Genomic DNA, 27,133 nt, shown 5'->3' with positions numbered 1-27,133 from the left:
AAGTGGTCAGTGCACAGAAATGTTATTTATAGTTTCATTCAGTCCAGGTGAAGTATAATATGGATTTGGCTCTGATGATAATGGAGGCTGTTTCTCCAGTGCCCCGTAATCTTTCTAACAAGCTCCTACTGGTTTTTGTACAACCCCTCATTAAGCAATATATGAATTACAAAGAGGGCGTTTCTTGACTGCTTGAATTATTTGCTGGTCTCTGGCTTTCTTGGAAGTTTTCCAAAAGCATAGGAGGAAAAAAAATGTGTTAATTAAAATGAATGACATCGTATATTATTAAATAAAGAGGTAAAGGTTTGATTCGTGAAAAAGCGTTAATGTTTTATTTTCATTTTGGTCTGTAGAAACACTGGTTGTTGCTGTTTTTACTAAAGATATGGTGGACCGAAAGTATTTGGACACTTAAAACAGATGAATGTCATTGCATTAGGTAAAATATCAAACTAAGTATCACTTAAATGCACAGAAATCAAACACAAACACACTTTTCAAGCCAAAAAAAAAAAAAAAAAAGCTGATTTTAAATAAAACAATAGATATTGTTGAAAAAGTCAAAGAAAAGTGAAAAGGTTGGCTCTTAGCGATTTCTAATGCGACGACATTCACATTCATATCGTTTTTGATGGCCACCATATGTTTTCCATAACTGTAAATAAGCATTGTTGTGCCTCAGCGATGATCCATGACATCATTTGACAGGCAGCACGTAATTGGCCGGATAAAACCCCTCGACTCCGCCCTCTTTCAGGCCCCAGCACCAGCCCTGATCGTCCTCTTCCTCCACCTTGAGGAACTCTTCACCTGTGAGACAGACCCACACCTGTTACCTCCACAGCTCCGCACTCAGAGTTACAGTTTAACTGCAGAAGCTCCAGGATCACCTGCTTTGAATGAGAGTTCATCAGGCTCCTCTCCGGTGTAGTTGTACAGCGCTCGAACACGCACTCCTCCAATCATGACCCTGCGCCACAACATGACAGACAAATCCACAAACAGGCTGTATTTTAGTATTATTTATATAATGTTGGTATTTCTTAATATTTTGAATGATCTTTTTCATGCATTTGTATGTTATTATGTTTTTATACATGTTTCATTATCATTTTAGTTTGTCAATCATTTTATTATGTGCTTTTGTCATTTTTATTGTTTATTTTAAATATATATAACTTTATTTTTTATATTAGTTTTAGTAATTTTAGTTTTTATTTCAGTTAGTTGCCAAGCCAACATTTTTAATTAAGTTTTCTAAGTTTAAGTTTTCCATCTAATATTTATATTTTATTTCAGCTTTATTTCAGTTAAAGAGAATGTTTAAAAACTAAAACTATTAAAAAATACTACGTTTTTAAGCTTTCTGTCATTATTTTTGTGACAATTAAACATATTTGACCTCAAAATATAATTAAAATGTTTATTACTTTAATCATTTTAATTACATCTGGGCATTTGACTTTTTTAGTTATATAAACTGCATATTTTTATATTAAATTATAGTTTTATTAAATTACTTTTAAATGACTAATTTACTACTTAATGTTTGAATAGACATCTTTTGTAAAAAAGAAATAAATAACTGACAGTAATAAGAATTTTTGTGTAAAATGTGTTTGTCACAAAAATTGGGGGGTGGGGGGAAGATGTCTCTAAAAACAGACTCATTTTATTATGGAAATATTTTATTTCTTGGAATGTGAATGAAAACCATGATTGGTGTAACCTAGTAAATCTGACTGTTTGAGACTTTGTTGAGATCTCCTGGAGCTCTAGTGGAGACACCGGAGGGTTCTTTTGATCAGCAGAAGCATTTGAGAACTGCTAAACACATCAAACAAAGCCCTGTGAAATCTAAAAAAAGTGAAATTTAACAATCACTGATTAGCTCTTCCTCAAAAGCATTCATTTAACTCACTGAACATGACTTACAGCCACTGGCACTGACTGTACCTTGAAGCACAACTTACACCATCACTAAAAAGCTGACATTCACAAATGTCAATCTGTCCAGGACTGGCTGCCCTCCAAAACCACGTGTCTGCATATGAGAAGCTGTTTTAAGGGAGTCCATCGAGTCTAAAGCAGTTACAGTCCTCAAACCACATCAGACACCAGCAAAACACTAGAAGAGATCGCAGCTGGAGCTCAACCAAAAACACCGGAGGAAGACCACTAAAGCAACTTTGGGCCTTCATGTTTAAGTGCTAAAGATGGTCAGAAATCACAATGAACACAGCGACCCTACAGCCAAACACGGCAGAGGAGGAAACATGTTTTATGCATGCATCTCTGAGGAATGGACTACAAAACTCATTAAGGAGTGAAACAACCCGAAACCTTGGAGGAAAAAACACAAAAGCACCCAGACTTAAAATACAAGACAAAAGAAAATTAAAAACTACAGAGGTTTTAAACCAAAAGATTAATGTAACCTACAAATTTTACCTTACCTTACCCATAAAAAAAGAGTTTTATTGGTATAAATTAATTTAGGTAAATTCTGTTATGTGAAATGATACTTTTGACTTTTTCAAGTTGTCATTTTTCAGTGCTGAATCTCCAGCAATAAATAAACAAATAAATTATTAATCTTATGTATGAACAATGTACATAGCATACATATAAAAAAACATACAAGCAATGCATACGTACAGTATATAAGTGATTATATGTAAAGCTAAAGGTAGTTTCATTTTTATTTATTTATTTACTTAATTTTTTTTTCCTACATGAAATTTAGAGGTGGGTAAATCTGAAGAAGTCTGTGATCAGAATTTTTGTCAATCCCAAAAAAAAAAAAGAGTGGATTATTTCACAGACAAAACAATGTATAATAATATAATATAATATAATAGTTTTTGTATATTAATATAAGTTGTATATGTTAATATGGACCTGAGCTAACATGGACTGCATTTTTATATTATGTTAACAATGATTAATACACACTGTAACAAATTGATTACCGTAACTAATGAGAGCTTACTGTAAAGTGTTGCCAAATATCAAAGGTAAATTAAAATAAAAAATAAATAATGCAATATTCACAGACATTATACTGTGCCAACATGCACTGAATATTGCCTACTATTTTTAAAATAAGCATGCATTATGCAATAAGCATTTTAAACAGTAGTACACTACATTGTTGTCACATGACCTCATGTTTAATTCAGTGCCGCCATCCTGCTAAATTTGCATTTTTAATGCATTTTGTACAAAAACATCTCTTCGAGGCTGATCAAACTGGCTAGTCAAATCACCTCCAGGTCATTCATCAGAGTGGAAATGAAGGTCTGCATCACGCGCCACAGGACTGAAAGCCATAGACGGGACATTTTGTCAAATGACACACTTCACCTCTGTGACTGCAGCTCACAATCAGTCCTCATCCAGCCTCAATCAGCTCAGCCGAGACCAAACCTAAAGAGACTCGCCGCTCTAATTGAGCTGCTGCTCGATACTTACACATTTCATTTCCTAATCTGATTCATTCTAATTCTTTTCTAATTAACTTGATTTAATTAATATTACCTTTGACATTTTAATAGAGCACTTTGCGTGCAAAATTTCTCAGTTAAGGCAGAACATTACAGGTGAAAGGACAGACATTTTAACTAATAGGTACACTTTGCCAGTTGATTAATCACATACATTAAGGCAATTAATTTGTATTACAAGTTTTCTGAAATGTAATGTTTAAATATCGAAAATTGGCATTATCTAATTAAATATGCACAAACTTGCATGCATTTTCAGAACAAGAATCTGAACACTGGATTAGGCCAGGTTAAAAATTTGTTTTGTTTTGTTGTTTTTTTTACAGAGGGATTCAGGATATTTGTATTTATCACTCCATAACAACTCCGAAACAAATGAGTTTGCATCCTGTTTTTAGGAATAACATGTTATATAAACCAGGAGAATGAACAAAACTCTGTCAAAACATTCAGAATATAAAGAGGAATAAAACTAACATTTGTTGAAGTGGAGATTTATGACTCATTTTATGAAAAGGTCTCTAAATACAGTATGTATTTTAATTGGAATCTATAGACGCAAATAGAAAAAGTCTAATGAAATAAACACTTTTTTTAATATTTTGGATGTTTTCTTTCCATTAGTCTGGAAGAAGTCAAGTTATGGAAGCAAAATAAATGGAAATAGTTCAAAAAATGTTTAAAGATAAAAAGTTAATTTTAAAACACAGATTCTTCCTATAGGTGTCTCTTCATAGTTGAGAATTGTGAGGTTAAAAATACACATATAGACACTATTGCATGTTTGTGTATGTTTGATGAGCTTACGCTTTCTCCTCAGCTCCTCTGTGCATTTTTGGTTTCTTTCCTGGTTTCTGCTTTTTAATCGGTGGGTTCCATTCCTGTCAAACACACACACACACACACACACACACACACAGAGTCAAGGTTACAAGATTAAAATGCAAAGGTAATAAATAGCAGTAAGAAAATATTATCAAATGGGTTGTGTAGTTAATTTAAAGCTCAGAGAGTCATGCAACTGTTCATGACACAAAAATAAATCAGGACAGATAAGGATAGTTCTGCTCATAATATCTGAATGCATGTGATGACACACACCTCTAGTTTGGGCCAGTCCGTCGGCATGCCCGGCCCATGGTTGTTCTTCCACCAGCGGAGATCATCGGGCTCACTGATGGACATGAGTGTGTGATGCAGTTCACTGTACACTGCTTTAATACTGAAACACACACAATACACATAAAACACATGACAGGAAACATCACTGCAGCTAATGGAACTTTGCATTACTGTAATACTACAAAGTTCATTTCCTTAAAGGGGTGGTTGAATGTTTTTTTTTTTAGGCTTGATTGTGTTTATGGGGTGCAGTCTAACATGTGTTCATGCTTCGTGTAAAATTAAAAAAAAAAAAAAAACGAATTTTTTTTCACATAATTTGCCTTTATTCCACACCGCTCTGTCCCTTCTCCTCTAAACGCGCTGATCATTTCCTGGTTTTATGAAGCCCCTCCCTCAGAAATACGTGATGGGATCTGATTCGTTAGCTGGCCCAGTGTGTTGTGATTGGCTAAACCGCCTCTACTGCGCGTCTGAACATCCCACCCCTCGCAGCTCAGCGGCATGTGCTCCGGTTGTATTGTAAACAATGGCGTTGTCTATATTGCTTATCAGTTTGAGCCCGATTGAGACGCAGAGGATATTAGTGAAGAGGCACGCCTTTTAATGGTAGGCCTAAATTTTTTGTTTGTTGTTGTCCCATACTTTTAGATACGCTGTTATTTGTAAATGCTACTATGTTAGCTTTTAATATACGGTTTTATTCTGATTAAAGCTTTAATACAGTACGGCAACCGCACATGCATCCATGTATAACGCTTCTCATAGCTATGTGAAAATAAGTGTATTCACTTATATAGACTTCTTCTCTAAAGCACTGCAGCATGGCCCCGCCCCCTTCGTGCGTGTTCCAGAGGGCGGGGTTTATCTGGGTTTGTGACATATCGGACCCGGGAAGTAACTTGTTGTAGTCCCTATACGAGCTGTTTTTGTAGGCATTAAACGGCCAGAATTTTAAAAGACGATATCTCCGTTTGCATTGAACTTTCAGCTTCGTAACTTTGCAGATATTGTTTATGCTCAAACAGCAACATTACACACTAACTAATGTTAAAAAAGTGAAATTGCAATCAACCACCCCTTTAAGTAATGTTTTTCCAACAAACTTGCATCTTTGCATGTCACTGTTTGCCTGAAAAGGAAAAGGGTGGGGAAGTCCTGCTTGATGCACTATGTGAGACAATCAGTGTTTTTATATTATTAATTATTAATATAAATATAAATAATTTGATTCTCAGCTCTAAGATATTTTGTCTACAAAAAAACTTACCCAGTGATCATGAAAATTGTAATTTATTATCACTGAAATATTACTTGTTTTTGGTATATTTTTAATATTTTTGAAATGTCAAATATAAATAATTTGATTCTCATGTCTTTTATTTTTATATTTTATATTTTCAATCAAATTTTATTTTAGTACTTTTGTTGTGTTTTTGTCATTTGTCTGTATGTTTTTTATTCATTGTTATTTATTAGTTTTGGGTTATTTAGTTTTAGTTATTTTATTACTTCAAGTTAGACTTAACAAAAAAAGAAATGTTTCTATGGCAGAATAACTTTAATAAAAAAATTTATTTTTTGGTTGCAGTTTTAACTATAATAACCCATGTACACAAATCATCAACTTCAATAGCTGAAACCAACAACACTAACAAATATTTTGTTTGTTTTCCTTCAAAATGTGTGAAATGTTAATGTCAGAAAAAGTGTAACTGTTTTAATGGTCTACGTGACCTTTATAAGGCAGCTAACATAATTTTTGAACCAAATGTTAAACCTCTCGTTGTTGGTAATGTCAATGTGTCTGTGAATGGACAGGAAGGCCTGCTTCAGGAAGCTGATCCTCTTCCTCTCCTCCTCCTGTGATTGGTCGAACACAGACTCCATTTCCTCCATGTATCGCGGTGCGAAGCCAGTGACGTCCTCTAGAACCTTCTCATAACGATCACGTGCCTGCAAAAACACACACATTCATTAAGTCACAGCAGTAAGTGGTGTTTGTTTATGGCGTCCGATCGCTGACTGACCTTGCTGCGCTCCTGTGTGGCTCTCTCTCTGGCCTGCTGGATCTTGGACAGTTTGCTCTCGCTCAGCTTGGCGTTGTGTTTGGCTTGATTCTCTTTTTCCTGAGCGCTCTGCTCTTTCTGACATGACTTATGATATGCCGCACGAGCCTTTTCCAGCTAATGGAGACACAGAGATTTATTATTAGTGTCATGTAGTGCTTTTCATATTCCATTCAGCTCTTAGTTATGCTACTGAATGTTATGCACTGGAGATACTATTTCATCTTCTTTCTATACGTTTCTCATTGAAGTATTATAATATTATATATTATGTTATGTATACACTGAAAAAATGAAAAATGAAACTATTTTCAACGAGAAACCACTTGTAAATTTCACAATTACTAAAAATAACATATTTAATTAAAATTTTGAAGTAGAAAGAATTTTTTAGAACTTTTACAGTGTGTGTGTGTGTCTATATATAGTGACCATGCCCCTTAATGCTGATTGGCTAGAAGTGTGTTTTGGTGCTTGGTCCAAACCATTTTCAACAACGTTTCTCACAAATTGCTTACTGTACCTTTAAATGTTTATTTTGGGTGTTTTCTTTCCATTAGTCTGAGAGAAGACATGCAAAATCTCAGAACTGACCAGTGGTTTTACCTTGCCTGAATACACTGATATGTTGCATGGATTTTGAAACAGTGAGAGTGGAAACAGTTCAGTTGATTAACACAGTTGATCAGACTCAGCATACATTTTACTATCACCTTCTTTAACCGTTTCTCCCAGGGCTTCTGAGCACGAGAGAAAGCTGTCGCAAGGTCATGTGACTCTCTGAATCCGCAGAACATTTTCCGCCGGAACGTCTCTTTCTGCCACGAGTGAATGCGTTCTCCGTCTTCAGAAACCAGAGACTGGGAGACTGACGTGTGAAGGGCAGACAGACGCTCGGTGGATGAGAAAAAGCACTGCCAGGCCCGCAAGAGAGACCCGTACAGCGGCCCTGAGAGAAACAAACACACGCAGCAGTGAAAATCAGCTCACTTACAAACACTTTTATTCAATTACATTACACTGAGCACAACTGCAGTTGAACTTGACAGCCAGCAAATTTTAGTTGCATGTAAAAAAGCAACTTTGCATAAAAGCCACGAGCAAAATAAGGGGTAGATGATAACAGAATCTTCAGATCAAAACAAATGATCTCGCTGTGAAGCATTGTCTAATTAAACGCATATATTTTCAGAACATAAATCTGAACATTAGATAAAGCCAGAAAAAGTCAAAGATCTTGTTTCATTTTAATGACATTAGAATAAAATATTTTTACAGAAAATTAATTTTGCATTTGCCCTTTTAACATAAATCAGAAAATGCTGTCAAAAACTATTTGAATTGTGCAAACTCCTCAGTAAAATTATAAAAAATATATATAGTTGTAAAACTGTAATCAATAAAGCTGTTGCGATAAAATCAAGATTTGTGTATGTTGGAAGTTTTTTTTCCCACTAGTCTGAAGGATGTTATAAAGGAAAATAACCCAAAATCTCTGGACTAACCAAATTTAGATAAATAGATAAGTGTTTTTGGCCTTTTTACCTATAATAATTGTGCAAATTATTTGACAAAGATACAAAGATAATTAATACTTCTCACAACACTCTCCAGAGCCAGGGAAACGAGGAGACGAGGAATTCTTGAAACACAGTATTTAATGATCAACACACGGGGTTACAGGAGCACACGAAATGACGTTTCTCCAGGGCGGATCCGGGAACTCAGGAGGCCATGGCGGATCAGAGGACTCGGGAGGCCATGGCGGATCTGCCTCCGAGACCTCGGCCCCAGCCCCAGCCCCAGCCCCCACCTCGGCCTCTATGGCAGGAGCTCTACTACTACTAAAGTCAGAATTGTGGGACATAAACTCAGCAATTGTGAGCATAGGTCTAGCAATATAAATTTGCAATTCCAAGCAAAAATGCCAGAATCGAGAGAAAAAAAACGTCAAAATTGTGAGATAAAAAGTCACAATTACCTTTTTCATTTAATTTTTCATGTAATGCTTCTGAAAATGCTATGTGGAGCAGGATTTTGGACCAATGAGATTGAACTGTGGGTGGAGCTACTCAGTGATAAAACCCCATCATTTAACACAATCCCCTGTAGTTTAATGTAGCTGAAGATATGTTTTTGACACTCACGAGTCTCGGTAATAGCTTTCCACTTGTTGCTCCAATCGGTCAACTGACGGGCATACTGTCGCTCCACATGAGCCCGGTCCTTCATACATGCGATGATGTCTTTACAAGCCTGGTACGACTCTGGTGTCCTCTGTACTGTCCGCATGTAATTTCCTGGCTAAGAGACAAGAACAGAAGGGAACTGATTTTATTTTTCTATGAACTATGTGTAGTATTTTTGCTTGGTTCCATAAAGTGCTTTATACAATACAGATGGTTCCATAAAGTGCTTTATACAATACAGATGGTTTCAAGCAGCTTCACAGTAATAAACGGAAAAAAAAACTGTGTTAATATACAGGTGCATCTCAATAAATTAGAATGTTGTGAAAAAGTTATTTCAAGTAGTGAAACTTTCATATATTTTAGATTCATTGCATGTAAAGTAAAACATTTCAAAAGTTTTTTTGTTTCAATTTTGATGATTAGAGCTTACAGCTAATGAAAGTCAAAAATCAGTATCTCACAATATTAGAATATTTACATTTGAGTTTCAATTAATGACCATCCCTACAGTATAAATTCCGGGTATCTCTTGTTCTTTGAAACCACAATAATGGAGAAGACTGCTGACTTGGCAATGATCCAGAAGACGAACATTGACGCCCTCCACAAAGAGGGTAAGTCACAGAGGGTCATTACTGAAAGGGGTGGCTGTTTACAGAGTGCTGTATCAAAGCATATTAAATGCAAAGTTGACTGGAAGGAAGAATTTGGGTAGGAAAAGGTGCACAAGCAACAGGGATGACTGCAAGCTTGAGAATACTGTCAAGCAAAGCTGATTCAAACACTTGGGAGAGCTTCACAAGGAGTGGACTGAAGCTGGAGTCAGTGCATCAAGAGTCACCACGCTCAGACGTCTTCAGAAAAAGGGCTACCAAGCCACTTCTGAAACAGAGACAACGTCAGAAGTGTCTTACCTGGGCTGTGGAGAAAAAGACCTGGACTGTTGCTCAGTGGTCCAAAGTCCTCTTTTCAGATGAAAGTAAATGTTACATTTCATTTGGAAATCAAGGTCCCAGAGTCTGGAGGAAGAGTGGAGAGGCACAGAATCCATGTTGCTTGAAGTCCAGTGTGAAGTTTCCACAATCAGTGATGATTTGGGCTGCCATGTCATCTGCTGGTGTTGGTCCACTGTGTTTTCTGAAGTCCACAGTCAACGAAGCCATCTACCAGGAAGTTTTAGAGCACTTCATGCTTCCTTCTGCTGACAAGCTTTATGGAGATGCTGATTTCAATTTTTAGCAGGACTTGGCACCTGCCCACACTGCCAAAGGTACCAAAAGCTGGTTCAATGACCATTGTGTTACTGTGCTTGACTGGCCAGCAAACTCGCCTGACCTGAACCCCATAGAGAATCTATGGGGTATTGTCAAGAGGAAGATGAGAGACACCAGACCCAACAATGCAGATGACCCGAAGGCCGCTATCAAAGCAACCTGGGCTTCCATACCACCTCAGCAGTGCCACAAACTGATCAGCTCCATGCCACGCCGAATTGAGGCAGTAATTAAAGCAAAAGGAGCTCCTACCAAGTATTGAGTACATATACAGTAAATTAACATACTTTCCAGAGGGCCAATAATTCACTAAAAATGTTTTTTTTTATTGGTCTTATGAAGTATTCTAATTAGTTGAGATAGTGAATTGGTGGGTTTTTGTTAAATGTGAGCCCATCACAGTTAAAAGAACCAAAGACTTAAACTACTTCAGTCTGTGTGCATTGAATTTATTTAATACACAAGTTTCACAATTTGAGTTGAATTACTGAAATAAATGAACTTTTCCACGACATCCTAATTTATTGAGATGCACCTGTAGTAAAATTCATCAATTGTGAAAACAATTCAGTTTCAGTTGTAAATCAGCTCTGCAGAAGACAATCGTGTCTTTGAGCTAAACTGAGTTCAATGCTTAATTTAACTCAGAGTTGTTTCAATTCAGTTCAATAACAGTGTTAATTTTGCGAAGTTAGTGTCATTATCCAGCTCAGTTTAGCTCAAGTTTTGTTCTCATCTGACAGCGCCAGTGCAGTTAAATCAATAATATTACTGAATATGAACTGCCTGTTTCAATGCCTAGTGAGCGTCTTCCAAAAGCAGCATTTTACATTGTTCTTAAAATTAAAGAGCAAAGGATACTATCTGAGATCTCATGTATCCTTCATGGAGAATTTCTGACCAGAATGCATTGGACAAATCCAAAATAGTGGACGAAACAAGAGAAATTTTCATTCCAAATATAATAAATTCAACTGAATAGTAAAAACGGACACTTGCTCTGATATTTGCGTGCTGTGTGTATTTACAGATATTAGAGTGTTGCACTGTTAGCTTAACAACATCAAAACTGTACTGGAATCAATTGCCAAGTCAAATTAATTTGTATAGCACTCTTTAAAAATACACATTGTTTCAAAGCAGCTTTACACAAAATCATGATGTAAATGTTTATAATATCCTAATATCTTAATGCCTCATAGTTGCATTTATTAAGATTAGAGCTATGCGATAATATAGTACATTTTGCGACGATACAAGCAATCAAGCAGTTGAGGTTTGCTATATAGAAAATATCACTTTATGTGAGTATACTGTTTGTGCATAAAGTTGGACATACTAATATATCCAACATTATATAAAGAGCTGGGCAATAATATAGTTACATTTTGTGATTAAATAAAAGTCAAGCAGAATAAATTTGCTATATATACTACATACATAGCTTTATGTGAGTATACTGTTTGTATGCAGCTAAAGTTGGATATAATATATATGTAACTTCATATACAGAGCTGTGCAATAATATAGTTGACACAAGATTTGCTATATAGTATATATTGCTTTACATGAGTATATGGTATCTATGCAGATAAAGTTGGCTGCACTACATATAATATAATATATATTATATATATTTCAAGTTTCAATTGAAAAGAAGGCATCAAATATAACAGCTACATCACTTAACATTACATTTTACCTCAAGAAAGTGATCCAGTGTTCACAATTGGATATAAAAAACACTAGAGGGAGCTTATTTACTGTCAATTATATGTGTGTTTGAATCAATCTGTCAGGAAGACAATTTTTGTGTTATTCATTTTAACCTCTAATATTACATACCAAATGAGACTGTATTTGTATCTGTATACTTTACAGCATTAGTTGGGAGAGATTTTTTTCTTCAGGAAAACTAAAATATCAGTATCGGTATTGGCAGATATTATTCTGAATAATCGGCTATCCGTATTGGCTGAGAAATCTAGTATCTGTGCATCTCTATTATCTAGTAAGTACATGTAACGTGTAACAAAGACACCTTAAAATAAAGTGCCTATACTTATAGTAGTTGTATAATTTGTAATTAATTATTAATTAGTAATTCATTTGTTATCTGGATATCCTGAGAATTATGAATCCTGTGAATCAAGTCTATATCGCTATTTTTTGGCAGCAGAGTGTTCCAAATCAGTCACTTTTGAGGTTCTGTCTCAGCTGCTGCCAGTGTAGGGAGCAGACAGCAAGGCAGCTCACTAGGCTTTGGAAGAGCGTTTTTCTTACCATCCAGAAGCTGATTTTGTTGATATCCTCAGGTGAGCCTGTTGGAGGGTCCGCCATGGTTGCAGCTGACTGCAAAAGAGACAGTTAAACATGATTACATGTAAGTGAAGAGGCATTTGGCATGCTTCATGTAATGGACTATAAATGCAGTGCACTACTCAGAGCGCCAATAGATGTCCAAAGTTGTCAGTCCGGCCCAGTTTCTGCTTTTTGCACCAGCCTCGAGCTGCTGTTGCCCTACTTTTTTGCTGTTACCCCCTGAACCCGTCTTAACACGTCGGGTGACATTTATTCAGGAGCATCTGGTTCTGTTTGCTCATTTGTTGCCACAATCCTCCAAGAGGCTTCATGGCAAACAGACGGCCGCTCGGCTGCAGCGTTTCACAAGCTTTTGAACCGTCTGCACATTTGCGTTTCCACAGGCCGGATGTTTCCATCTTCTGGTTTTGACATACTGCAGGATGAATTACATGCTGCCATTTTAAAGCGTTTGCTCAAATCTCTATCGCACTCTATCGTATCGCAATAGTACTAGTGATGCTACACTTGGCAAACAGCACTAACAAGTACAGATGCTCTTGAAAAAGAAAACACTCCACCTGACAAGCTACTTTCTCCTGCTGCTTTCTTTGTTTGGCCTCATGCCATATAACAATAGCTAACAATAGTCGTTTTACTTAAAAAAAGAGACTTAATTTGCAAATTCTGAAAATACATTACAGTTAGTTGAACTTAAGAGTGTTTTTTGACCCACTTAATTAGGATATAAGTGCATCTTTATATGTAATTTCATAACATATTGTGTTTGAAATATGGATAAGTGTACTGCCGAATGTACTGACAGGCATTTATGATGAACTAAAATATATTTTAATTAGTGCTGACAAATGATTAATCGCATCCAAAATAAATTACAGTGTGGGAAAAATTATTTGATCCCCTGCTGATTTTGTACGTTTGCCCACTGACAAAGAAATGATCAGTCTATAATTTTAATGGAAGGTTTATTTGAACAGTGAGAGACAGAATAACAACAAAAAAATCCAGAAAAATTAATTTAAAAAAAGTTATAAATTGATTTGCATTTTAATGAGTGAAATAAGTATTTGACCCCTTCGCAAAACACGACTTAGTACTTGGTGGCAAAACTAAAAATAGACTAAAAGGGTAATGTGGCTGCAGATCCGAGGTACATACATATTTCTACAATAAGCACCTAATATATACACAGAAGTAAGCCCTGTCTAGGCGCTGTCCCAGTATGGTTTGTTTTCAAGCCATTTGTTAGTCTGGTTGTTTGATGAGAGGGAGATGAACACAGGAGTTGCAATAAACACTTTAACAGCAGAGGACTCTTATTCTGTTTCACAAAACTGAAGACGACATGATGACGGCACCATTTGATCGTTGCTTGACCAATCAGTGGAAAGGGGCGTTTAATTCCCTCCCACATGTGGAAATTGAACATTCAAGCAGTTTATCCATTTTCTACCCCCGAGTGTAAAAACGGAAAATCAAGGCGATTTCTTGTTTTTTCGTTTTTTTGAAAAAAATGAAAATGGTGCCGTTTTCTCATGCTTCTGTTTTCAGTTTTAAATCAAAAAACAAATGAACGCAACGTACACGGACCATTCAGCGCTCCATGATGTTCACATCGTTTTGGATACGTTTTATTCGTGACTATCTTTTCTCTTTTAATTTAAATCTAGATTTATATTGGCCCTTAAAAAAAATCTTTTTTAGCACACTTGACCGAGAAAAAGTGCAGGGGAAGAGTTTAGGTTTTATTAAAAGTCAGGGGGACACCTCCCCCGTGTATTGTAAAACCCATGCTACAGGGAGCCACCGCAGAGGGATGAAAGAGGAGCCGGGAGCCGTGGTGAAGGTAAACTATTGAGAAAGAAAATGGATAGTATATTGGTTCACAGCATTTTAATGTTCCTGAGGCTTTCTGTGTCGTGAATGCTAATCAAACAACAAAACACAGAGAAAAATCACTTTTTTATCTTTACAGATTTATTAGATTTAATTTATACAGTGAAGACTATCCAGTGTTATTTTACATTTGATTATTCAATTTCTGTACCTGAATACTGCTAGACTTACCTGAAGAATATAAAGCACTGTTTATTTCATTTGTATCATTTTTCTATTATATTTATCTCTGTTTATAATTTGCTTATTTTCTATGCTGATTTATTCACCTACAAAATCATCCCAATCATTTATTTATTTATTTTTATAATTTTTTTTTCCAAATAGAGCTGTTCAAGTCATCTGGTGATTTTTTTTTTTTTTTTTTTTTTCATATCGCAATATATATCGCAGAAAAAAAAAATATCGCAATGTGAGTTTTTTCCAATATTGTGCAGCCCTAATTAAAATTATAGACTGATCATTTCTTTGCCAGTGGGCAAACGTACAAAATCAGCAGGGGATCAAATCATTTTTTCCCCACTGTACATATTATATCTGTGTGTACTGTGTATATTTATTATGTATATATAAATACACACACATACAGCATATATTTTGAAAATATTTACATTTGCATGTATATATTCATATAATTTACATTATATATAAACATATTTAATATATAAACGTAACATATTTTTCTTAAATATATACATGCATGGGTGGGTGTGAATGTATATATACATAATAAATATACAAAGTACACACACACATACTATGTCAACAAAAACTTTTATTTTGGATGCGATTAATCGTTTGACAGCACTAACAATGTAATGGAAGCTTGTATTTGTAGTTACGAAGTTGCAATTTAGTAACGTAATATCAGCGATAATAATAATCAGTAATCAAGTACTTGTGCTTCAGTATGTTAGTCAACACATTAAAATAAATGTACTTCTTTAAAGCATGACAAAGTATTAAAATATAATGATGTAAAGTGTTCTTGAAAGTAAAACTTTATTTTGACATTACAAAGTGCACTTTTTAAAAGCATTTTAATGAAAGTATACTCTCTTTAAGTACACTTAAGTGACCCGCATAAAAAATTTCATAATTTAAAAAAATATATATTTGAAGATTTTAAGTACACTACAAGTGCACATTAAATACAATTAAACATTTATTTTTCCACAAGGGTTACAAAGACTAAAATGGTGAGGAATTACGCCTACCATGGTTTAGTGTCTAAAAACACTCAGCAACAGGACGCAAAATAATAAATGACAAGAGCAACAAATCCTGAGATAAAAAATACCTAAAGAGTCTGCAGAGTGAGTGGTTATCAAACTGGTCCACAAATCACTGCAATTAAAAAAATGAGGGACTGGTAAATGTGTGAGGTAATTTCAAATGATAAGAGAATGCGAGTCACTGCTATACAGCACAGGCTAAAGACTATTTACACATAACATGACTTGTGCCTAAATGCATGTATTTGCACTGCTTAAAAAAGTTCAGCTGATAAAAATGTCTAGGGTGAGACATTATGCTCCGTAATCCAGAGCATGCAACTGTCTGTGTGAATCACTCTAGGGACTCACTGCATGCGAGACTGCAACTCGATATAGATAGTTCTGATGATAAACATCTCTGAAATGTGCTGTCAATTTAACATAATTAACACTGACAGAAATCTAGAAACTAATGGTGATAATGCTCACGGGAACTAAGCAAAATCACACAAACTAACTAAAATCATGAATAGACGTCACTGCATCTGCATGTATGAATGCACGCGTTTATAAGCCTACTGTAAGGGCATCTATGTGTGTGTGTGTGTGTGTCTGTGTGTGTGATGCTACTGGAATCCGGGATCAGAAATAGAATTTACCCCCACCCCAGAATTCCATCCAGCAGCCGAGAGACTCCAAATAAACACGAGCTGGTGGGTCGTCTTACACACACACTTCATAAAACACACGCTCTGTGCAAAATACATAACAGAGTCAGAAATGCAGTTTTGAGGGCCGATATTTGCCCCCTGAAAGTGATTTTCTATTTATGAGAGCATATGAAGAGTTCAGATGCAAAAGCCTCTAAGTGCTGTCTGAAATTTTCTTCTAAAATGAGCATTTTTAACTTGGCTCCTATGTTTCTGTTCAGTTATTTCACTTTAATGGCAAAGAAAATAACCTATGCATTGCCATTAAACTGAAATTGCTGAACCTACACACAGGAGCCTGAAAAAAATGCTCATTTTAGAAGAAAATGTCAAATGGCACTTAGAGGCTTTTGCATCTGAACTCTTCATATGTTGTTCTTACACAAAGCCCATTGTGTCGAACACATTCAACACTCTCAGAAAAAAGGTACTGTAACTGGGGTGGCACTGTAAGGTACAAAAGCTTAAAAATATTAATATGTATCTTAAAGGTCCTAATATTTACCATTAAGGTAATAATCTTTTATTATTTTATTTTTTTTAGTTTATTTATTTTTATTTTTTTACAGTAAATCAGTTAAGTTACTACCGAACCAAAACCCATAAATAGAAGAATAAAAGAAGAATAAAATATAGTTCATTAATATTACTCAGTACTTAAATGTAGAATTACACTGCAACAGGGACACCTTAAAATAAAGCGTAACCAAAACTTATACTATATTGGTCATTAACATGTTAAACAGTGACATGAATCTAAAACCATTTTAAAATTAGTTTTTCTAATTTATGCATGCAGATTGTGTCATATTAACTGAGAATAAATTAACTATTTGTACTTTAAAAAGACATTGTGTAAAAACCATTTAGTGTAAGTGGGGTGCAAAAAGTGGTTTAAAAAAAATAAAATGATTTTGCAGAACCTAAATATACAAACATTTTTTTGTCAACTACTCAGAAACTTAAGTCAAACTGAATAGCAGAAGAAAAGCCAAACTGACCTGTCACTCCAAGGCTTTTTTCTTCCGTTCTTTGGCTTGTTCTGCCCTCCTTCAGTATCCCTCACTTCTCTCCCATGTCTGTCTGACGTTGCTCCAGTGTGTGTGCAGTCAGACAGCTGTTGCGGAGCTGCATACGTACATGCAAGTGTGTTTTCCTTCTCTCTCTCTTTCTCTCACACGAACACACACAGAGACATACATTCTCTCTCACCTCAGTGTAAATGAGTTGTCAGGTGTGAAATTTAAGTGTGTTGTAGAATGTGAGAGTTATTTCAGCTCGCTGCCAGTCACAGCTCAGAGCGAAAAATTGCCAACATGTGAAGCAATTAGTATGTATCAGTGTGTTCACAAAGCTGGTTCATAAGTTCAAAATCGAACACTATTAATACTATTAATATAATGTCATTTCTATAATCAAAGCATATGAAGTGTTTGAGGCACTGAACTTAGTATAGTAACATGAATGTTGATGACTGTTTATTATCAGAGTTCATCACCTCAGCAACAGGACAGTGGCTGGTGTCATGTGATCTCAATCATGGCCTGTGGGAATGTAAGGACTAGTGCATCCTAAAATGAAAAAGTCATTATTTACTTACCCTCATGGTTGTTACCTCCATGGAACAATGTTCAAGCATACAATTAAAGGAATAGTTCACCCAAAAAGGAAAATGTCCTGAAAATGTGCTCACCCTCAGGTCATCCAAGATGTAGATGAGTTTGTTTCTTCATCAGAACAGATTTGGAGAAATGTAGCATTACATTACTTGCTCACCAGCGGATCCTCTGCAGTGAATGGGTGCCGTCGGAATGAGTCTAAACAGCTGATAAAAACATCACAATAATCCACACCACTCCAGTAACATCTTGAGAAGCATGTTTGTAAGAAACAAATCCATCAAGACATTGCTTCTGGCTAAAATGCAAGTGGTCTATCCATAATATTGCTTACTCCAGAGAAAAGTGGTCACCGTTTACAAGCCAAAATAGTTCTAAACAAATATGTGGCTGGATTTTGATGGGAGAGACAACAGGAGATGGACTTTTTCAGTGGAAGAAGTGTTAGTATGGATTATAGACTCCGGATATTTTATCCGGAAGCAACAGTTTGAAGTTAAAACATCTTAATGATTTGTGAAAGGATCTTAAGGATTTGTTTCTTACAAACACACAGATTTTGTCTTAAAATGTTAACAGTTGGACTGGAGTGGTGTGGATTACTTGTGGCTTATTTTATCAGCTTTTTAGACTCATTCTGACGGCACCCATTCACTGCAGAGGATCCATTGGTGAGTATGTGATGGATTGCTACATTTCTCTGTGCAAATGAAGAAACAAACTCTTGGATGGCCTGAGCAGCCACTTTTGGGTGAACTATCCCTGTAGCAAAGCATACAGCAAAAAAAAGTAAACTATTTACAGTGATAATTCCTGTCAAGTTTGGTCAAAAAGAGATGAGAATAAATTCAACAAGAGAATAATTTATTCAAACCTCTTAAGCAGAGCTTATGTATCATCATATTCATCAGTTATTGTACAGAACAATAGAAATATCTGATATTTATATATATATATATATACTTTAATTCTGCATACATTTCCATACACACACTCACACATACATACATATATATATATATTTCCTTTGTTCCTATTTCCTTAAATATATTTTCAAATGAAATGGAGTTATGCTTTACTCCTATAAAACAACCACCACCGCCATAACAAAACACACATACACACACACACACACATAGTCCATGTTTGTGTGCATGTATGTGTTTGTGTAGGTTAACAAGAGCGCACTTAAGCAATATAAACGATGGGTCCTTTCATTGTGTTCTGATCTTTGGAAGACTGATTCTGCTTACGGTATTAAAATGCTAACATACTTAATCCTTATATGGTTATTATTGGCATTACGATGACTTTTTTACTGCTTAAAGTCAACACGAAACAGTCTTCAACCCATTTTACTTTCATAATCCAACATATCTATAGGTAAAAAAGGACATTCAATGATAAAAATGTAAGGCAGGACTTGATTTAATCTATTGCAAATCGATTGGATGGTGGAAAGTGTCTATATGACTGGCGGATAAAAATTAAAATGAAGGAAAATAACATTTGATTAGTATTTTTTGTTTTCTTTGGAATAATGCGCACTAAAATGTGTATTTAAAAAGTAAACGGGGTCGATCTGGTTTCATGTTGACTTTAATCATCATATTATCAGATGAATCAAAGCCTGCACGTCATGATGCTAAAATATGCACAGTAGCCTCATTTGTATTAATATAATAGTATCATATTACTAAAGTTCATTACACCTCTTGATCTTGTCATCCCAAAAAACAATGAAAGAAGTACATTCTCTCTGTCTCTGATTGGCTGAAGACGTTTGGCCGTCCGGCTTCAGCTGGGACGACAAACATTTGCTCATGATGACTTTAGCGTTTACTCTGCGAGAGTGTTCGAGTATTTCATAGTGCTTCTCCATTGCAATCATCCCCACCTCTGTCCTTCAGTGGAAGTCTTTCCCTTTCATCCCAAGTGCTTTTTGTCTAACCCCACTCTTTCTTTCTTTCTTTCTATCCTCTAACTGGTTCTCTCTAATTCTCTCCTCTAGCTCTGAGTCGCCTCATCTCTCATGCGTTCGTTCTGCCCTTCAGAAGAAACAGTGGAGACAGAGAAAGCAGAGGAGAGCCTAGAAAACATGGAAGGAGGGAAAGAAAAAGAAAGGAGGCAGAGCATGAGGTAAGAAACCAAAGTGCTTGATATACTGATCATCTACAGACTATGATGAAGAATTTGGCATTCAAAAAGCAATTAAAGTTACATAAGTGTGCAGTATGTAATTATAGGGCACATGTCAGTTGTGCAGTTTCAAATAAATGCCAGGTTTAATGAAAGGAAATTCAACTGATTTGATGATTTTTGTGGTTTTAAATGGAGTATGAAAAATCGTAACTCAATCCATTTATGTTATAATATACACTACTAGTCAAAGGTTTGGTCCACTTGACCACTTATGACTTTTTACATTTCTAAAATTAAAGTTTAGTTTTTAGTACACAAGAAACAAAGAGACGTGAAAACCTTCAGTAGTGTCATGAAATTGGTTTGGATTTGAATTATTTCATAGTTTACTATAACTCTAAACTGTGGAAAAGGTTAATAATAAAGAATGAATAGACAGGTCCAAACCTCTGACTGGCAGTGCCAAATAAAATATGTATACACGAAGGTCGCAGTCTAGAGAGGAAATGGGTTTTGTGATCAAATGAAGTCTTCCTTGCTTAACTAAACTTCTTTTAATAAACATCATCTAAAGCATACAAAAACATCAAGGGCAGAATATTTATTTATTGTTGAGTAAAGCTGCAGGCAGAATTATCCATGCAGAGCTAAATTTTTATGAAATGGTGGACCATTTTTAGGAAAACTAATATAGATGGCTTCTTTTCGTTTTCAAAAACTAATCAGCCCCCACCCCACACACACACACACTTTGCTTTCTGATGTTCTTTTGCTTGTTCATCTAAGTCTACCCTTCATTTCCCCTCCTTTCCTTATCTTTCTATCTCACCTGTCTGTAAGTCTCTTAAGTGCGCGCTCAATGTTCATTCGATGTCCGACCCGACTCACACCCAGATCCAGGAAGTCCTCTTTTGTCAGAGATGGCAGGTGGGAGCCATCAATCTCATTGTCGAGAAAACGCTCCCGGTGCTCTGCAAGATTCATGTAAGTCAGCCAATCAGCAACATCATATTTGCTCCAGTAGGGGAGGGGCTTAGACACAAAAGGCTGATTGAGTGGAGGAGGAGTTAAGGGCGGGTAGCCCATACAAGATGGGGAGGAGCCTCCAGAGAGGAAGTTGGTAGGAGAGAGAGAGCTGGAGACCAGCACGGGGTTAGGAGGAGCCACAGGTGATGGGAGTGAAAAGAGAGGAGAAGTTTGCGGGAAAAACTGCTCTGAATATTGATGGGCGACTCCCAACGGGGGCGTTAAAGGAGGCTGTATTTCATACGGAGAGCCGTAGAGCGGTGCAGACGGAAAGAGAGGGAGCGAGGATGGACGCGGAGGTCCGGGTTGTGGGTGGTCCGAGCAGGAGATGAGGGGACTGGGAGCGCGACGACGCTGGGTGTAGGAATGAGATTCAGAACGGCGTAGCTCTGGTCCGGAGAACAGAAACTCGGAGACTTTACCACGATACTTAGAGCGATGCTTCGGAGACAAAGGATAGGGAGAATAGGATGGAGAAAGCGGCGGATGAGAGACAGAGGAAGGAGACAGAGGTGCGTGAGAGAGAGATATCGGGGAAATAGGAGGATGAGGTAACGATGGAGGAGAGAGGGGTGCATGAGCTAGGGAAAGAGGAGAGAGGGGGGCATGGGGCAACGATGGAGGGGACAAAATCCCGTGAGGAAAAGAAATAGGAGAATTAGACGGCGTCCAGTCTTTGAGAGGAGGTGGAGCTGGGATCGGGGTGAGCGGTAATGGGGTCGGGGTTAAGGCTGGGGTTAGAGACGTTACAGGAAGAGGAGACGAAGGTACGGGGTTAGGGTTCAGAGCCACAGAGGGGCAGTTAGATGTTAAAGAGTTAGGGGGAAGGTTTGGAGAGAAGGAGTGCTGGAGAGATGGCACAGAAGCAGGGAGAAGAGGCACACAGCCGGAGAGATCGCCTGGAAACCTGTGAAGAGTAAATAAAAGTGTGTAAACCGGGAAAAATAACAGTACTGCCCATTTAAATCAGAGAAATAGCAATAAAACTAGATAAGAGTGAAAAAAATTGCCTCAATAATGCTGAGGTGTTGTGGGTGTTTGCCAGGGATTGCTATGTGCTTGTTAAAGAATATTAAGAGGTTTAAGCTTTTTGTGTTGCTATGATTTGAGGTATCATTCATGTATATATATACAGTGGTGGCCAAAATGATTAGAACACTAGTATTTTCACCAGTTAAAAATGGTCAGTTATTTCTATCTTTTGCTGTAGTGTGTCAGTAGGAAATATCAGTTTAGATTTCCAAACATTCATTTTGCCATTAATTGTAATAATCCAGTGAGATTCTTGTCTGACAGCAGCCAGTGCTCCACACAGAGATCTGATCTGATCAGCATCCGTCTGTCTGGAGTAACATGAAGAATCAGAAAAACTGGGACAGACTAAATCCAGAAGAACTGTGGCAACGTCTCCAAGATGCTTCAAAAAACCTACCTGCAAAGCTAGTACTGTGAAAATTTTTAAAAATGCTGTAAAGTGAGGATGCTTTCAAATATAATGCCATAAATAGATTATTCATCAATTAACTTCTATTAACTAAATCAAATCAACATTTGGTGTGACCATCCTTTGCGTTAAACAGCTTTTGTCCTAGGTACACTTGCGCATAGTTTTGCAGGTAGGTTTTTTGAAGCATCTTGGAGACGTTGTCACAGTTCTTCTGGATTTAGTCTGTCTCAGTTTGTTCTGTTTCTTCATGTCATTCCAGACAGACTGGATGATGATGATGATGATCAGATCAGATCTCTGTGTGGAGCACTGGCTGTTGTCAGACTCAAACAAAAACTGGATTATTTTATATATACTGGATATATAACTTTTTTTTTTATACCTACACTCCATTTGAGATACAGTTGAAGGAAAAAGGTATATAGTCAATATATAACTGTACATCAGACCACGTAATGAATGCAGAAATCTATGTAATTCTTAAAGGGTTCACAAACGTTTTCTTGCAACTTTACTGTATATCAGAAAGAACATGAGTGTCTTTTTGATTTCACAAGACATCTCACCTATGATTTGGCGGTGGTGCCTGACCCTGCCAGCCACCAAGCTGTTGTAGTTTACTGCTGAGTTCATTTATGATGCTGGCCTTAACGTTGGAGAGAGGAGAGTTCAGACGACGATCCATAAATGTCGGCATCTTCACTGCAGCATCGCCTCCTCTTCCCTGTTCCAGCTCTTCCTCTTCCCTTGACCTGTACATGTTAGGAGCGGTACTAGCCTGCCGCTGTAGCGGTGGTCCGGTTCGTCCATTTTCTGTGTGAATGTGATATTTTGACATATTCTGAGTGTGCATGTTTGCAAGTGGCGGGTTTGGAGGTTTGGATTTATGCATGTGCGGTTTGTGTGTTTTTTGAGCTAATTTATCAGGGTGAGAAAGAGTCGAATCCAGGGACACTCTTCGGTCTCCTTTGAATCCATCCCCTACTATCCCACTCTCCATGCTTTCTCTCCGTCTTCCTCCCCTCTCCTTCTCTCTGCCTCCTTCTTGTTCTCTTCTTTCGCCAAAGTTTTCCATGTGGTGGTCACTGCTGCTGTGACTATCCAGTTCCTCAATCCCAGAATCGACCACAGCCTCCGACCAATCACGGCCCTTAAGTGCCGGAGGAAGTCGGTCACCTGCGATAACTGATGTATTTTCCAAAGGCATTGTTGTGGTGACAGTCATTACAGCCGCAGTTGCAGCCACAGTGGAATATGACATAGAAATGTTAGCGTGGCCTTGCTGCGGGTAGAAAAGCGGGAGAGGCCGATGCAACGACATAGGGTCAGATGAGGAGGTTGGGGCAGAAGGTGAACTTGATGAAGGGAATATCTGAGGAGAAGGAAGGGACGGGGAGAGAGCTGACTGGGTCAGATTGGCCACCTCACTGTCGTAAGATGTAAGACTAGAAGTGGCAGAGTCTCCTGCTTGTGGCGAGGGTAAAGGTTGGGGTTGGCTGGTGTTTGGGTGCTGGGAATAGCTTGAGGGTTGCGACTGGGGCGGGTTTGCGGGAGGTATTTTGGGACACAGCTGTGGAGGGGGGATTAGAGGAGATGGTGGGAAAAGGTATGGATGCACCACAGCAGAAGGATGGACGGGTGTCTGCTGTGAGTCAGCTTGCGTGTTGTCTGGTAGGGACATGGCATCTTGCGGGGGTTTGGACAGCATTTGCAGAGACTGTTGCTCCTTGAGTGGCTGAGATCCTGACAGCTCCTTCTGTTGTTGTTGTTGATTATATTCTGTTGTTCCATGGGTGTCTATTTCTATTCCGTTTGCAAACTGTATAGGGGGAGGTAGGGGCTCTGCAAACACAAACTCATCATCCACATCCACAGATAGAGCAGGAGGTGGAAGCACCATCACATCGCCACCCCCACCAACCCCTAGATTTTGCGATCTCTTTGCATCCTTCTCTCCCTCCTTTTCCATCCCACTTTCTCCCGCCTTCTGTCCTCCTCTGTCGTCCTGGGAATTACCAGTGGGACTTTTGTCAGCCGTGCCGAGTTCATTCTCCTTGCCTATAAAAGAAGGCCTGCGGGGAGGAGGCTTGGGCGGTATCCTCTTGTGCCCTTCCCTTTCTCGGTCCCGCATGTAAGTGTGGTACTGATTGGCTCTGTTGTCTCTGTCCTGAAGGTGAGACTGGTGCTGACTGGCTTGGTTATCTGTAAACCGCACCTTTGGTGCCCCTCTTTCCTCTCGATCCACAATATTCTGTTCGCTCCATTCCAAGCTCCCTGTTCCACCACCACTTAAGCGAAGCATCCGAGGGGACTGGGGGCGACTTTGTGGGACTGGCCCACTTGTTGTTGGAGAGGCACCACTAAGGTAGAGAGAGGTGTGTGATTGGTAGATGTAGAACGGAGGAACAGGTTTTTGGTTTGGAGAGGAAACGGTGGAAGGAAATGCTCCGGTGCTGGACAGCTGCCGACCGAAGTGGCGTTCCTCTTTACGGGTTCGCCGGTCATCTTTCAGCGCCCGCTCACGAGCCGCCAGTGCGAGTCCAAGTGGGCTTGTTGGGTCTAGAACTTTCCCCGTCAATGGGTGGATGAAGGTAGTGGCTTGATGAGGTGTAGCTGATGCGTACTGAGGCAACCCAAACGCAGGCGGCATGCTTAAGGCATCGCCGGAGATCAATCCCTCATCGATAGACTTAGAAGGGCGCAATCGAGCAGAGGTGTGGGCCTCCAATGAAGTCTGAGCAGACTCCTGCTCATCCAACATGTCCTCCTCAGAGGAGTAGTAAAAGGAGGCGCTTCTCCGACGGGAGTCACGGAAGCGTTCGCGCTCCCACTGTGCTGTGCTCTTGCCCAGTGTTTCCAGTTTTGATGGGAGACTAGGTGGTTGAGGTGGAGCGGGTGTAGGTGCCACAATTGGGTTTTGAGGCTTTGCCTCTTCCTGCTCTTCATTATTTTCAGGAGACGGTTCTGTATCCTCACTGCTCGCCCGGCTGCTGTGCCCAGAGCTGCTGGTAGATGGCGCTTTCACAATAATCGTTGGGATTGAAATTGAACTTTTTTCCAACTTTCCAGTCTCCTCCACCTTGCGCTGCTTCACCAAAAGCCCCTTCCCACCTTGCCGACCTGCAATCTTGGCCACCGCTGGCGCTTGGTTCCGCTGTGCGGTGGACTGTTTGGGGCCCACATCAGATGGAGGCGTGGCATTGCTATAGCCACGCCTCAGGCCACCCATTCTTGCTCCTCCCATCTTGCTGGTATCAGTTTCAGCCTGTGAAACACAATATTTCAACGTTTTAAAGGGACAGTTCACCTAAAAATTCACCTAATTTACTCACCCTTGTGTTGCTCTAATTCTGTATGCACTTTCTTTTTTGGACCACAAAAGGTGATTTTTTTTTAAAAACATTTAAAGGTGCTGTATGTAGGATTGACACCTAGCGGTTGAACTAGGTATTGCGGTCCAAATTCAAAATATTGGAGACGTTTTTTTTCACCCGACCCCTCTTCCTCAGACTTGACGCACACGCAGGTTGCCAGATTAACGACACCAACAGAAACGAGCGCATATGACGATGAATGAAATTAAATACGCTGTGTTCTCCGCCAACTGGCGAACCGGGGTGCCGAAATACAATTGGGTAAACTGGCAGTGGGCGGGTTTCACAAACCATAACAAACACAAACATTCCGGGCCAGAATGCACATTTTCAAAGGAGAATAGCTGACTGTAGCATTGTTTTTCAGATAAACAAGTATGTTAACTTAGCATGTTTCTTAAATATCTGCAAACATATTATGGTATTTTTATGCTTTAGTAGAGTCAAAATCCTACATACAGCACCTTTAATGTGCTGTATATTCCATGTGCTCTGTGGGTGTACAATAGGTTTTGGTAAATTTAATATTTTGTTTAACAAAAATCATGACCTTGGTCATTGGTCTCTGTGCACGACTGTGTTTTCATGAGACAGCAGTTTGCTCCGACTCACCCAGGAAAAGCACAAAAGTTGTGAAATATCAAGATTAATAAAAACACGATGTGCTCCATGTACTTTCTTCTCTAAGGCAAATGTATCTGTTGTGCTCGTTGCAACAAGTTATCGCATTCATCTGTCAACCATCATTTTGACTGCCATGACAACCGGAGTTCTGGTCCAGAGATATTCAACTCAGTTAAGAAAGTATACAGATACTATTTTGGGGATTTCTTGGCATTGTTTTTTTCATGACACATTTTTATTAACATTGATTTTTCATAACTTGTATTTTTTCTGGGCAAGTCGGAGTGAACTGCTGCGCTAATAGTCTCATGAACATGCAGTCATTTTTCAGTTTGTTTTTCACCAAACCTTATCATACTGTATACCCCCCGAACACTTGAAATATATGGCATGTGTCACCTGGGACCATTCTGTGATACTTTTGCATCTTTTTTAAAAAAGCTTGATGCTGAGCGCTATCCACTGCCATTATATGGATGAGCGTGCGGGACATTCTTTAAAAAATGTTCTTTTGTGGTCTAAAAATGAAAGAATAGCATCCCTTTAATCCCTTTAATAATTTTATTGTGGCTGTATACGTCCAGGAACAG

General features: G+C 38.1%; 2 protein-coding genes across 2 annotated transcripts in view; both read right to left on the bottom strand.

Moving 5' to 3' along the window:
• Positions 1 to 318: 318 nt before the first annotated feature.
• zgc:91999 (uncharacterized protein LOC445104 homolog) lies at positions 319 to 17,822 on the bottom strand. Its single transcript, XM_058766229.1, has 10 exons — positions 17,313 to 17,822; positions 12,450 to 12,518; positions 8,848 to 9,004; positions 7,414 to 7,649; positions 6,662 to 6,817; positions 6,412 to 6,587; positions 4,611 to 4,731; positions 4,317 to 4,390; positions 894 to 973; positions 319 to 813 (listed from the first exon to the last, which is right to left on the bottom strand). Exons 2-10 carry the CDS (start codon positions 12,504 to 12,506, stop codon positions 701 to 703), a joined length of 1,170 nt encoding a protein of 389 aa, XP_058622212.1. The 5' UTR covers positions 12,507 to 12,518; positions 17,313 to 17,822; the 3' UTR covers positions 319 to 700.
• Positions 17,823 to 18,758: 936 nt separating this feature from the next.
• LOC131533808 (SH3 and multiple ankyrin repeat domains protein 1) overlaps positions 18,759 to 27,133 on the bottom strand; it is a 53,167-nt gene continuing 44,792 nt past the window's right edge. The window contains exons 25-27 of the mRNA XM_058766262.1: positions 23,112 to 25,810; positions 20,902 to 22,005; positions 18,759 to 20,019 (exon numbers count right to left, since the gene is read on the bottom strand). Of these exons, the coding sequence (XP_058622245.1) occupies positions 19,938 to 20,019; positions 20,902 to 22,005; positions 23,112 to 25,810 (3,885 nt within the window). The 3' untranslated portion in view covers positions 18,759 to 19,937. The remainder of the gene's footprint in view (positions 20,020 to 20,901; positions 22,006 to 23,111; positions 25,811 to 27,133) is intronic.

Source organism: Onychostoma macrolepis, chromosome 24, assembly GCF_012432095.1.
Source record: "Onychostoma macrolepis isolate SWU-2019 chromosome 24, ASM1243209v1, whole genome shotgun sequence".
NCBI lineage: Eukaryota > Metazoa > Chordata > Actinopteri > Cypriniformes > Cyprinidae > Onychostoma > Onychostoma macrolepis.
The sequence above is the reverse complement of the archived record's forward strand: the minus strand, read 5'-3'. Positions and strand labels throughout refer to the sequence as shown.